The 13,646-nt window shown below is 41.2% G+C and overlaps 1 protein-coding gene across 2 annotated transcripts in view; it reads left to right on the top strand.

Annotated features, from left to right (window-relative positions):
• dnah9 (dynein, axonemal, heavy chain 9) overlaps window positions 1-13,646 on the top strand; it is a 527,557-nt gene that overhangs the window by 79,414 nt on the left and 434,497 nt on the right. For both annotated transcript variants that reach the window (XM_059948782.1, XM_059948781.1), the window contains 3 exons: window positions 4,869-5,021; window positions 7,753-7,878; window positions 8,664-8,903. In XM_059948782.1, the coding sequence (XP_059804765.1) occupies window positions 4,869-5,021; window positions 7,753-7,878; window positions 8,664-8,903 (519 nt within the window). The remainder of the gene's footprint in view (window positions 1-4,868; window positions 5,022-7,752; window positions 7,879-8,663; window positions 8,904-13,646) is intronic.

The following is a 13,646-nucleotide window of genomic DNA, read 5'->3' as shown; positions in this document are numbered from 1 at the left end:
TGCCCAAGATGGAGCTGACTAGGTTTACAACCTTCTGCAGCTTCTCTTGGTCCTGTGCAGTAGCCGCTCCATATCAGAGAGTGATGCAGTCTGTCAGAATGCTCTCCACGGTACAACTATAGAAGTTTTTGAGTGTATTGTTGACATGCCAAATCTCTTTAAACTCCTAATAAAATATAGCCACTGTCTTGCTTTCTTTATAACTACGTCAATATGTCGGGACCAGGTTAGATCCTCAGAGATCTTGACACCCAGGAACTTGAAATTGCTCACTCTCTCCACTTCCAATTCCTCTATGAGGATTGGTATGTGTTCCTTCGTCTTACCCTTCCTGAAGTCCACAATCAGCTCTTTGGTCTTACTGACGTTGGTGCCAGGTTGTTGCTGCGGCACCACTCCACTAGTTGGCATATCTCACTCCTGATGTAACTCAGTTTTTGAGTTGCGCTTTTTAATTTTTTTAACAATTTTGTGGAACTTTAATTTCATACTAAAACTGATTTTATAAAATTAATTCATTTTACTGTAAGGTAAATGAGGTTTGGGAAATGCACGTGGGATTGGTTTCTGGTTTGCTGACTGAGCATTTTGGTTAATTGTTCTGTATGTCTTCACCATTCCTGGACACCACAGAACCCTAAAGAACAATTCATCACATGAATTTAACAATTATGACTATAAATCTGCAACGTCTTTGTGGGCTTTTTTTGAGTTTGCTTCCATTTATTTTTGACAGCTGTATTCATGGTGCGGAGAAACAAGTAGTAAACTACGTCAGGGATGATGGAGAGCAAATGTCAGCAACTATCCAAAAGTCCAAGTTCCTCCCTTGGTACAATTGAGTTGCATTCAGCAATTCACCCATTTAGCATACTCTCAAATCTTTTTATTTCCTTCATTCTCCATGTTAAGTTGCAGCTGGTTTAAGTAGATTTAATATTTAAAAATAAGAGCCAAAGATGTTGCAAATATTTATAATTGTTATACCAGTATTTACTCTTTCAGAAGGATTGAATATTTTGTATCAACCTTAATCAAACATAAGTATATTCTACTGACAATAACAAACTAAGGAGGCAAGCCCTCATTACTCATTGCCAGCAATTGTACTTCGGGTTGTATTAGTGTATTCATGGCACACAAATGTTTACAACTATTTGTCTATGTAAAAGGCAAATATATTTCATATAGGAATGAGTTATTGCAGATTGCAAACATAATATTCCACAGTGGAATGACAGGAAAATTACTTAGTAGAGCAAAGGAGAGACATTTTCATCTGTTCTGAGCTTTGGGGCACATAAGACAAAAAAAAATTATCATTCATCTTTCATCGATGTGGGAGATATCTAGCAAATAATCAGGTCACTTCTGGACCAGGTGCTTTCCTGCCTCCTCCGTAGTAGCACTAAAAAAAATACTAATCACTTTTTTTGAGCTTTGTAATGCCATCAGAGCAATTTAACATTTATTAGAGGAGCAGATTTAAGTTGGAATAATGAGTCTACAGTATGATTTTCCTCTTGTCTACCAAGTTACTGATTTAAGCTGCACTGGTTAATCAGTGGTTAGGAAAGTTTCTCTCATTTTACTCAAACATAACTTTTCATCAGACAATTAAGATGACAAATATCATCAGTCATTTGCAGTCTTTTATCTGTAAACTCTGGGAATCACTGATGTTAGACACATAACAGTAATGGTGCTGATCCTTTGTTAAATTTTGAGAATGTGTTTCTGGGTCATAAAGCTGTAAGCTGCATATGGACTTATTTCAGAACTGCTGAGTGGACAATTGATCTTGGGTTTCTCCTGGGATACTCACTCAGCACTCAGTCCTCTGTCAATTTGATTCAGTTGAAGTGACACAAGAAATTACTGAGGGCAGTGGATATGCTGTGTTATTAGACAACATCCTAGACAGTATTGAAGGTTTATGATCAGCTGAGCTGTATCAGTTCTTTTATAATACTGATAATGCCAATAACTTAAAGGTGTTTCCTGATGACAAATAAACAGGAACAATTCAATTTAACTAGTTAATACTCAATCAATCTATCTTTGATTATTAGTAATGTATTGAATACGTTATTGACTTTGCTATTGAATTGCATTAATCACCAATAACCTACTCACTGGCGCTGAGTTTTGATTTTGTTAAACTTGTTCTGCTCTTTACATCATCACGCCATTGATCTCAAATGGATCAAATCTGAATTCCAGAGTTTAGTTGGGAGTGACTGTCCTTGACCTCAGTGCCAAACTGATAGAAAGTGGTATCAGGGAGCCCTAGTTAAACTGAAATCAGAGGGCATCAAGGGAAAATACACCAATGGTTGGGTTGTGATTGCTGGAGGTCAAACAATTCAACCCTAGTATGTTCCTGCAGGAGTTCTTCAGGGCAGCAGACTCGGCACAACAATCTTCTGCTGCTTCATCATTGATTTTTGAGTCATAGAGGACTGCAGAATGGTTATGTTCATTGGCTGAATTTGTCTCTGCCAACCAGGGTGTTCATCTAAACTATTCCCTTTTGCTCATGTTTGGCTGGTACCCCTTTAAAACATTCCTATTCATAAATCTTTTTTCAAATAAGGTGAGAAGTGAGAATATTTGGCATGAGGTAATGTTAAAGTTATATAAGACCCTAGTTAGATCCCACTTGGAGTACTGTATTCAGTTCTGGTCACTTCACTACAGGAAGGATGGGAATGCTATAGAGAGAGTGCAGAGAAGATTTACAAGGACTTTGCCTGGATTAGAGAATATGCCTTATGAGAATAGGTTGAGTGAACTTGACCTTTTCTCCTAGCGATAGAGAATGAGAGGTGACCAGATAGGGGCATATAAGATGATGAGAGGAATTGATCATGTGGTTAGCCAAAGGCTTTTTCCCAGGGTTGAAATGGATAACACAGAGGGCATAGTTTTAAGGTGCTTGGAAGTAGATACAAGGGGGATGTCAGAGGTAATTTTTTTCACACAGAGAGTGGTGGGTGTGTGGAATGCACTGCCATTGACGGTGGTAGAGGACGATACAATAGGGTTTTTTTAAGCGACTCTTCTATAGGTAGAAGGAGCTTAGAAAAATAGAGGGCTATGCAGTAGGAAATTCTAGGCAGTTTCTGGAGTAGATTACATGGTCAGCAGAACATTGTGGGCTGAAGGGCCTGTAATGTGCTGTAGATTTCTATGCTAATTGAACAATATTCATTTCCACTTGCTACTGCTCAGCAATTGGAAAGGTTTGTTCTTGCATGGAGAAATGACACATAAACATCACATTTAGGCCACAAAATTGACAAAGGTGACTATTTTCAACAAAAGTGAACCGAATTATTTACTTTTGAGATTCAGTACCTTTGTCATTGATGAGTCTCCATCATCAGCACCCTATTGGATGGAAACTAAGCTAAATCAGCTACATGAATAGAGTCACTAGAAAACTATCCTGTCATGAATAACTCACCACCAGATACTCCGGAGTATCTTTACCATCTCTTAGGCATGAGCCAGGAGTGTAACAGAATACTCTCTACTTGCCTAGTCAAATGCATCTTATGCAGTTCTCATACAAAACAACTCACGTGATTTGCATTCAGTCCACCATACTGGGCATTCATTCTCTCCGCACCAGCTCGTCATAGTTGCACCATGTTAGGTGTGTGGCACCTAAAAAGAGCACAGCAGTCACACACCTAAACTGCTCCAGCATCACATCCTAAACTTTGAATTCAGCTGCAGAGAACAGGGACAAAGGGTAACACATCTGTGTCGTATATAATGTAATCCTTACTTGGAAATTCACATTGCATCATCACTGAGTAAGAATCCTGGGCACTGTAGGAGTACCTTCGGTGTAAGGATTGCTGTGATTCAAGCAGGCAGCTTACCACTAACTTTTAATGGTAATTCACACAGAGAGTGGTGAATCTGTGGAATTCTCTGCCACAGGAAACAGTTGAGGTGAGTTCATTGGTTATGTATAAGAGGGAGTTAGATATGGCCCTTGTGGCTAAAGGGATCGGGGGTATGGAGAGAAAGCAGGTACAGGGTTCTGAGTTGGATGATCAGCCATGATCATACTGAATGGCGGTGCAGGCTTGAAGGGCCGAATGGCCTACTCATGCACCTGTTTTCTATGTTTTTAGATGGAGTATGTGTATTGGGCTTAGTTATGAGTCCCATATCCAGAAAAATGAATAAATGGAAACTTTGTAAACTTCATTGTATTGAGAATTGCTGTTTTATTTTCATGCTTCCTTTGTTACTGTGAGGATAATGAATAAATTTTCAAAGAAATAGCTTATAGATATAGAGTGTATTTTACAAACCTAAAAATTTAAGTCAGAATTTGTCCTCTGTTTATTAAAGTTGCAGGCATATATTTTGCTTTATTTCCACTGTATTGATATCATTGAAGTGTCTATTGGAAGCAGGGTTTAACAATATTGAACAGATATGATGAAGGAAACATTTCTATACATTTCCAGACTCGTTTAGATTCAGTGGAAAGATTATAACATTATAGGATAGGCAACCCAGGTTCAACTCCTCCCGCTGCCCGTAAAGCATTTGTACGTTCTCCACGTAACCGTGTGGGTTTCCTCCCACACTCCAAAGATATACCAGTTACTCGGTTAATTGGTCATTGTAAATTGCCCCATTATTAAGCTAGGATTAAATAGGGAAATTGCTGGGCAGCATGGCTCAAGGGGCTGTAAGGACTATTCCGCAGTGTATCTCAACAAATAAGTAAAACAGCTGTAGAAAATTTCACAGTTCTGTGTGGAAAGCAGAACTTTTGGATTAGTTTCAAGACATCTGCTGAAGAAATGTGAACCATTTTTGAATCATTCCAATTGTAGGTTCAACGTCATTTGGCTAAACTATTTGACAACATGGCCAGCATGAAATTCCAGACAGAGGGTGATAATAAGCCAACTAAAATGGCCTTGGGGATGTACAGCAAGGAGGATGAATATGTGAACTTCAAAGAGCCATGTGACTGCAATGGGCAGGTAGGAAAAGCATGCCTGTGTCTGCTGAAGCTATTCAAATGTGTTAATGAGTGGAAATGTTGTAATCTTGTGATGCACCATCAATAACTCACTCTGAGACGTGAAGGCGAGATATTGGCTTTTATTGACTGGAAGAAGGAACAAGCAGTGGTTGACCACCATACTACATCCTGGAGACAGAGGCTGGGCTCAGGCCTCAATCGCCTTTATACAGGGATCTGTGGGAGGAGCCACAGGAGCAGTCAGCAGGGGGCGTGTCCAGACAGGTATATGTAGTTCACCACAGTACTGTACTATGTTCTATGTAATTATACCGGGGTCTGTGGGAGGAGCCACAGGAGCAGTCAGCAGGGGGCGTGTCCAGACAGGTGTATGTAGTTCACCACAGTACTGTACTATGTTCTATGTAATTATACCGGGGTCTGTGGTAGGAGCCACGGTCAGTGGGCGGGGCCACAGGAGCTGTCAGCAGGGGGGGTGTCCAGACAGGTGTATGTAGTTCACCACAGTACTGTACTATGTTCTATGTAATTATACCGGGGTCTGTGGGAGGAGCCACAGGAGCAGTCAGCAGGGGGCGTGTCCAGACAGGTATATGTAGTTCACCACAGTACTGTACTATGTTCTATGTAATTATACCGGGGTCTGTGGTAGGAGCCACGGTCAGTGGGCGGGGCCACAGGAGCAGTCAGCAGGGGGCGTGTGCAGTCAGGTATATGTAGTTCACCACAGTACTGTACTATGTTCTATGTAATTATACCGGGGTCTGTGGGAGGAGCCACGGTCAGTGGGCGGGGCCACAGGAGCAGTCAGCAGGGGGCGTGTCCAGACAGGTATATGTAGTTCACCATACCTTGGATACAAGACTTCTTGAGAATTGCAAAGTGGGTGTGGTCATCTGATTGAAAATATCTGCCAATTCTCTTTCTACACCCCTCATAATTATCTATATCTCTGTAAAGATCCCTCTAGGCTTTTTTTTTCTGCTCTAGAGAAATAAGCACAGACTTTCCTAACTCCATTTGTTCAATGCCAGAAAATTATGATGAATCTCTTCTTGATCCCCCTCCTTTTCTCATGTGATCATCCTTTGCTGGTTTGAAATGTTCTCATTCCTCCGGTCCTTTATTCTTTTTGATAATATTATAAGAATTTTCTTAAAAACATTAAAAAAAAGGAGCAAGAGTAGACCCCTTGAGTGTGACCCACCATTCTATAAGATCATGATGAATACTCTGCTTGGCAACATTCTCCTTTCGTTCCCACATGGCTTGATTCCTGTAATATCCCCCTCAGATAAAAATGTAATCAATGGTTTGAGTCTCTAAAACTCCACAATAGAGAATTCCAAAGATTCACCTTCATTTTATTGTAGACATTTTCCTCATTTCAGCCTTAAGTGGTTTACAATTTGGTTTGAAAGTTACCCTTCATTCTGGACTTCCATCTAGAATTGTAATGATTGCTATTCTAATTAATCTAACTTGATCTAACACTAAAACTTACCATGCAGCCAAATCTTATCACTTTTATAGTGGTTTTTGTGTTTTTAATAGATGTAAATTAGTCATGCAATTAATTCTTGTTTCCAGTGCTTTTAATGCCAAACATTTACTCCAATGTCCCAACTACTATGGCCAACTTACATTTCATACCTTTAACAGTTCGCGTTGTTTAGATTTAAGTTTCTATTTTCAGATTGAAGTCTGTCACTTACGAGTCATGTGATCACTCTGCAGATTATTAATGACCCCCTTTTCAGTATACAACTGTAGATCTAAAATGACATATTTGTGGTTGGGGCTTTTGTGGGTGAGTGGGGAATGATTTCATGAACTGCTGCAGTGTATTGTGGATCCAAGGAAGAGCTGTTGCAAGGGTCTAGTATCTCACATTCTCGAGGGGAGCAGCCTATAGCCTGGGAGTAGCTAAGATTCGTAGTCCTCCTTACTTCATCCTAAAGCAGACCTGAGTCATTATGAAGGGTAGAGATCATCATCGATGAAACTGTTATAAGTATGCCTTGGTGCATGTTAAACTTGTGTTTATGCATCAGATCAAGAAATTAGACTTTTTTGTGTTCGAGGTTAACTTTATTTTCCTCAGAACTTATTTTCCCTTCCAATTTGGGCATACATAAGTTTTAAAATAAAATATGTATCATTACTTTAGGCCTGATTCATCAATGTAACATGCTTTACCATTTCTTTTTCACTTTACTAAATTACTGTTGATATTTTCCTTCTATGTCTTTGGGAGTGGCTCTGTATCAAGGTTCGTAATGTCCCATCTCCAGGATGTTGGTGTATTTTGCAAACTTTATAAACACATGCTAAATTTTTTGTTGTTTGACTTTTAAATTATGATTTGGAAATTCTGTCAGAGCCTCTTACTTGGCCAAGCTTATGTTGCAGTTGTGTGTTTTGTGGAAGGAGACATAGTGGTTAATTAGAAAACGTACCAGAGTTGTTAGGAAACAAGTGTAATTTGATCACATCCGTAGATGGAATGACTGAATGGCTGGAGCTGTGAGTTTGGTGGGAATTACTAACTATATTGGACAAAACTGGTTTAAACATGCCAAATTACTGTTTTTGATAACTGCTAATTTTTTTTTTTACCAAATATATACCTTGGGTTTCAAATTTGTTTAAGGTAATTTGTTTAGTTTCTAAGATTGTGGTCCTGTTTGTGTCATAATGATTAAGACATTATTTACTTTCTGTTTAAGGTTGAGACTTGGTTGAATTGCGTGCTTGAAACCATGAGAGATACAGTGAGGCATGAAATGACTGAGGCTGTTGTGGCTTATGAAGAGAAGCCAAGAGATCAGTGGCTGTTCGATTATCCAGCTCAGGTAGGCCAGAACAAACAACAAATCTGGCTTTATCGCTAGCCTCTTGCTTGTATTTTAATCATTTGATATATTTCCAGTCAGCCAACAGTGATCGAGTTCCATGGCACTATTACATGGAATGGATTTTGTCTTTATCACCTAGAAACCAGAGAAGGAAATAATTTGACACTGTTTAGCAGCATTCACCAGCTAATTTCATCCTCTGTAAAGAGATGTGTTACATCTAGTTGATACAAAATGAATCCATCGTTCTTTGGTTCTCCTGTGTTGACAAAGTAAAAAAAAAACAATTCAAAGGTCACCAGAGCTATATATATTTGCATTCTTAATCTTAATCTGGTTGCTAAATTCTGCTACCAACCATGGGTTTCTGTTTAAAGTTGTAGACTGTATTTGTCTGGTGAAAGGTCTTGGATCTAAAATGTTCAAATTACAGAGCTACATAGGATGGGAACAGACCCTTCAGCCCAATTTGTCCATGTGAACCAAATTGCCAACTTGAGCTAGTTCCATTTTCCCACACATGGCTCAAATCACTCTAACTCTTTTTATCCTAATTTTATTTCTACTTCTATGCATCCTGTCTGACCTGCTGGCTGCTTCTAGCACTTCGGTTTCAGGTTCCAAGCATTTGCAGTTTTCTTGTTTTTCATTTTTGTACTGTTCATTCCTTCCTTTTTAATAGTAGACAACTTGATGAATCCTCTGTCAGTATGCAAAATAATATGCTTATTAATATTTATGAGACAATTTACTTTAAGTTGAACCTGCTTTTCTTGAACCAGGTAGCACTTACTTGCACACAGATTTGGTGGACTACAGAGGTTGGGATTTCCTTTGCCAGACTGGAAGAAGGGTATGAAAATGCCATGAAGGAATATTACAAAAAGCAAGTTAACCAGCTGAATACACTTATCACCATGCTAATTGGTCAGCTCTCGAAGGGGGACCGGCAGAAGATCATGACCATCTGTACCATTGACGTCCATGCACGAGATGTTGTTGCAAAGATAATTGCTCAGAAGGTTGGTGCACCAAATACAATGAGATATTGACCATCTAATCCTATTTCATTGCAATGTCTCTCTTCATCTTTTACATTGTGTATTTTAAGTTGATCCTTCCCCTATAATTTTGAAGCTTTTTAGGCATTTCAACCCATTGCTTTAACAGAATTATTATATACCTCTTATGATTTTCGATTCCATTGACTTTTATTGAACCAAAACGCTGACATTTTAATAAGTGGGAGATTTTGTATTATCCATATACCACTGCCCACTTCAAAATTATACCCAGTTAGCTTGTACCAATAAGTATGTAAGCCAGCAGAAAAGATGTTGAACGCTGCTATCAGATATAATTTCTGTTTAGGTGTATCACTTATGACTTCCTTTTTTCACATTGACATTTTTTGTTCACAATTTACATCCATGGTTTAGACCTTGGAATCAAAAGTGCAGCTTGGAGTTCGGTGGTAAGGGTGCGTGGTAAAAACAACCCTGAAGAGGATGGAACAAAAATTACAGAAAAATGTACCGAGCAGGATAATGATTGTCTAATGATTGCTCAACACAGATAAATGTGAGGTAGGACATCTTGGTAGAAGGATTAGGGCAAGTCAACTATTACCTGGAACTTGATGGTATCTGGATGGTGTAGCAAGAGGAGTTCAAGTTCAGTTTGTTGTCATTCAACCATACATAAATATACCACCAATGAAGCAACGTTCCTCCGGATGAAGGTGCACAACACAACACAAAGTAACATTACCATTAATAAATTAACAAATAATATGACACAAGTTTAAAAAGCAACCAGTATAATGCTACTGGTACTTCATAGTGATGAGACCTGGATGCTAGCAGGGAGTTCAGTAGACTGGAGAAGGACACTGTTTTCCATTCGAACAGTTCTTGTTCTAATGCTATGGTACCTCCTACATGATAGTAAATGGTCAAAGAGATTGTTGAATAGTTGGGAGGAATCATTGACAATGCTAAGGGCCCTGCATATGCAGTGCTCTTGGTAAATATCTCTGATGGGTGGAAGAGAGACCCTGATATTCCTCTCAGTAGTCCACACAATCATTTGTAGAACTTGTGGTCAGATGCCTAGCAATTCCTGTACCAGATGTTGATGCAGCTGGTCAGGACACTCTCAATGGTATTCTGGTAAAAATTGGCTACGTGGCTGGGTGGGGGGAACCTCACTTGCTTGAATATGCTCAGGAAATGGAGATGCTGCTATGCTTGCTTGACCAAAGAGGCACCATTATGGGCACTCCAGAAACTTGGTGCACCTAACTCTCTCCACAGAGGGTTCACTTATGTGTAGTGAGTAGTGGTTCAGCCAGCACCTTCCTGAAGTCCAGAACTATCTTTTTGGTCTTGTCTACAATAAGACTGGAGTTATTGTGCTTGCACCATTCCACCGGCTGCTTTACGTCCTCTCTGGACACTGTCTTGTTGCCGTTGTTGTTGAGGCCAACCATTGTTGTGTCACCTTTGTTGTGTCATCAGCAAGCCTGGTTTAATTTCATCTGGATCTAGCAGTACGGTCATGCGTCAGCAGTGTGAATGGCAGTGGGCTGAGCATGCACCCTGAGGGGTGGCGGTGTTCAGCATGATGAAGCTAGAGGTGTTTCTGCAATATGGACTGACTGTGGCCTTTCTGTCAAGAAGTCCAAGCTCCAATTATGGAGAGCGGTGTTGAGGGCAGTTACCTACCAGATTTTGAGGCATAATTGCATTAAACAGTGATCTGAAGTCGATTAACAGCTCCCTGGCTTATGAATCACCATTTTCCAGATGGTACAGGACGGAGTGGAGTGCAGAGGTTAGGGCATTTTCAGTGGACTGATTTGTGAGGTAAGCAAACTGGAAAGGGCCTAATATGGCAGGAAGTTGGAAGGTAACGCGATCCATATACAGCCATTTAAAGCGCTTTGTTATGGAGGTCAGTGCCACTGGAAGGTAGACATTAAGATAGGTTACTGTCTCCCTCTTGGGCACCAGGATAGTGGTGGATGCCTTCAAGTCTGTGGGGACAGTGGACTTTTCTGAAGAGATGTTGAAGATGTCTGTTAGAAGCTCTGTTAACTGGGCTACACAGTCACTCAGCATCTGCTCAGGTGCGTTATTGGGCCCCGCAACTTTGTGTGGGTTGACCCTGGCAGGGGTCTTCCTCACATTATAGAACAGTACAGCAAGGCAACAGACGAGCTAAAAAGCAAACCAAAAACACCCAAATACTAATCCCTCCTACCTACACAAGGTCATTATTCCTTCATCTTCCTCACATTCATGTGCCTATCTAAATGTCTCTTAAAAGACTCTAATATATTTGCCTCCATCACCATACCAGGCATCCATCTTTACTACTATTATGTCGACTCAGGCCTAGGGGGCTGGCGTCAGGCACTATGACAGACTCTGCACTCCTCCCTCTCCCTCATCAGTGTGTTCAGTTCACCTATATTAGCGGCGCCACTATCTTCTAGGAGCGTGTTGACAATAGTCTTGGGAGGGCGCCCATGGTTCATCCTCCCATGCTTGGGCTCCCATGTGATGACTAGGCTGGCAGGTAGCTCAGGGTGGCGTAAACAGTGCCCCACTAGTTGCAGTCTTCTTGCCTCGATGTTAGTAGTGAGCATCGGTAGGTCGTCATAGAGCTCAACGTTCGTCATGTGCTGTTGCCAACTCACGTGAAGAGCCATCTGGAGCATTCATGTATAGCAACCATCTAGTGACTTTCGCATGGTCTTGCTGAGTGTCCACGTCTCGCATCCGTATGTGGGAATGGACTCTATGACTGCTATGAAGATCTTTTTGAGCCCACTGGTCAGGTTCGACCTCCAGATTTCCTTCATGTCGTTCATAACCCTCCATGCCAGCGCCTTCCGTATCTTTATGTCCTTCTCTGAACTCATCATTCTTGACCCGAGGTACTTGAAGCTTAAGACTTTCTTAATGGTATAATTCTTTACGGTCTTGAGAGTACCTTCATCGCAGTTGAACGCCATGTACTCTGTCTTTTTAGTGTTTAGGTGAAGTCCAACTTTATTGCACTCAGTTTCCACTTCTCGCAGTAGCTGCTGTGCTTCCTGTATCTGGTCAGAGAGCAGGACCATGTCATCCACAAAATCAAGATCTGTGAATGTAACTGGTCTGACCCTTTTGGTTCATCCTTGTTTTATGGTAAAAACAAGGCATCCACCACTCTAAATCAAAAAACATAATCCTCACAGCCCCTTTGAACCTACCCCCTCTCACCTTCAATGCATACCCTCTGGTATGAGACATTTGTACCTTGGGAAACAGGTACTCCCTGTCTACTTTATCTATGCCTTTCATAATCTTATAAACCTCTATCAGGTCTCCCCCAACCTCCGTCGCTCCAGAGAAAACAACCCAAGTTTATCCAGCCTCTCATGATAGCACATGCCCTCTAAACCGGCAACGTCCTGGTAAACCTCTTCTGCACCCCCTCCAAAGCTTCAACATTCTTCCTATGGGGGGGCAACCAGAAGTGCATAAGATAGTCCAGATGTGGCCTGATCAGAGCTTTATAAAGTTGCAACATAACCTCTTGACTTTTGAACTCAATGCCTCGATTAATAAAAACAAGAATTCCATAAACCTTCTTGACCACCTTATTGACCTGTGTAGCCAATTTTAATGATCGATGAACTTGGACCCCAAGATCTCTGCTCAGCAACACTGTTCAGGATCGTGCCCTTAACTGTGTACTGTCTCCCTGCATTTGCCCCACCAAGGTGCAGCATCTCATATTTATCTGGGCTAAATTCCATCTGTCCATATCTGCAACTGGCATGTATCGCGCTGTATTCTTTGCCAGTTTTCCATACTATCCACAACTCCATCAGTCTGGGTATTATGCGCAAACTTGCTAACCGATCAGCTGCAGCCAGACAGTATCCCTGCTGCTCAGGCTCATACCAGTTCAAAAGGAATCATTATTGCCGGCCCATCATTATGTGCATTAAACCATGCTTAAGAGGCACTCAACCTTTCAGGAAGCGATGAATCAGTGTCATGGCGGACTTGTAATCTGTTATGGTCCATGTGCAGCTTGTGTCTCTGGTGTGGCATAAGTAGCAGTATATTCTCTGTGCATAATCCCGTCAAGCCAGCTCCTTTGCTGATTTGAGAGCTGTCTTATCCACCAATCAGAGGGCAGCATCCTGACCTCTCAACCATGCCTGGATCTCTGCTGTCAGCCATGGCTTCTGATTTGCCCTCAAATAGATGTGTTTCATAACTGTGACATCTTCAATGCGATTCACTACATAGCCAGTCACAGATTTTGCATATTCTTCGATGTTAATGTGATGGTCTTAGTGATGCACCATCAATAACTCGCACTGAGACGTAAGGCGAGATATCGGCTTTTATTGACTGGAAGAAGGAACCAGGAGTGAGTGTCCATCATACTATGTCCTGGAGACTGAGGCCGAGCGTCAGGCCTCAGATCGCCTTTATACAGGGGCCTGTGGGAGGAGCCACAGGAGCAGTCAGCAGGGGGTGTGTCCAGACAGGCACAAGGTTCACCACACTTAGGTAGCCCTGAGCATGCCACAAGCAGTGTTTTAAAAGCAGTCCTGCAATTCTGAGGTTGTCCTTCTGGCTAGGCTATTAACTCACTTTGAACTGGTTTGATTCATTTAATCTATGGTCTGTTTAAGAGGTAAGTGGTCAGAGCATCTGAGGTTGGGGAGCAGCTTCATATTCACCAGTGATACTGGT

Source organism: Hypanus sabinus, chromosome 23 (genome assembly GCF_030144855.1).
Source record: "Hypanus sabinus isolate sHypSab1 chromosome 23, sHypSab1.hap1, whole genome shotgun sequence".
Classification (NCBI taxonomy): Eukaryota; Metazoa; Chordata; class Chondrichthyes; order Myliobatiformes; family Dasyatidae; genus Hypanus; species Hypanus sabinus.
This window is presented reverse-complemented; position numbering and strand designations above follow the sequence as displayed.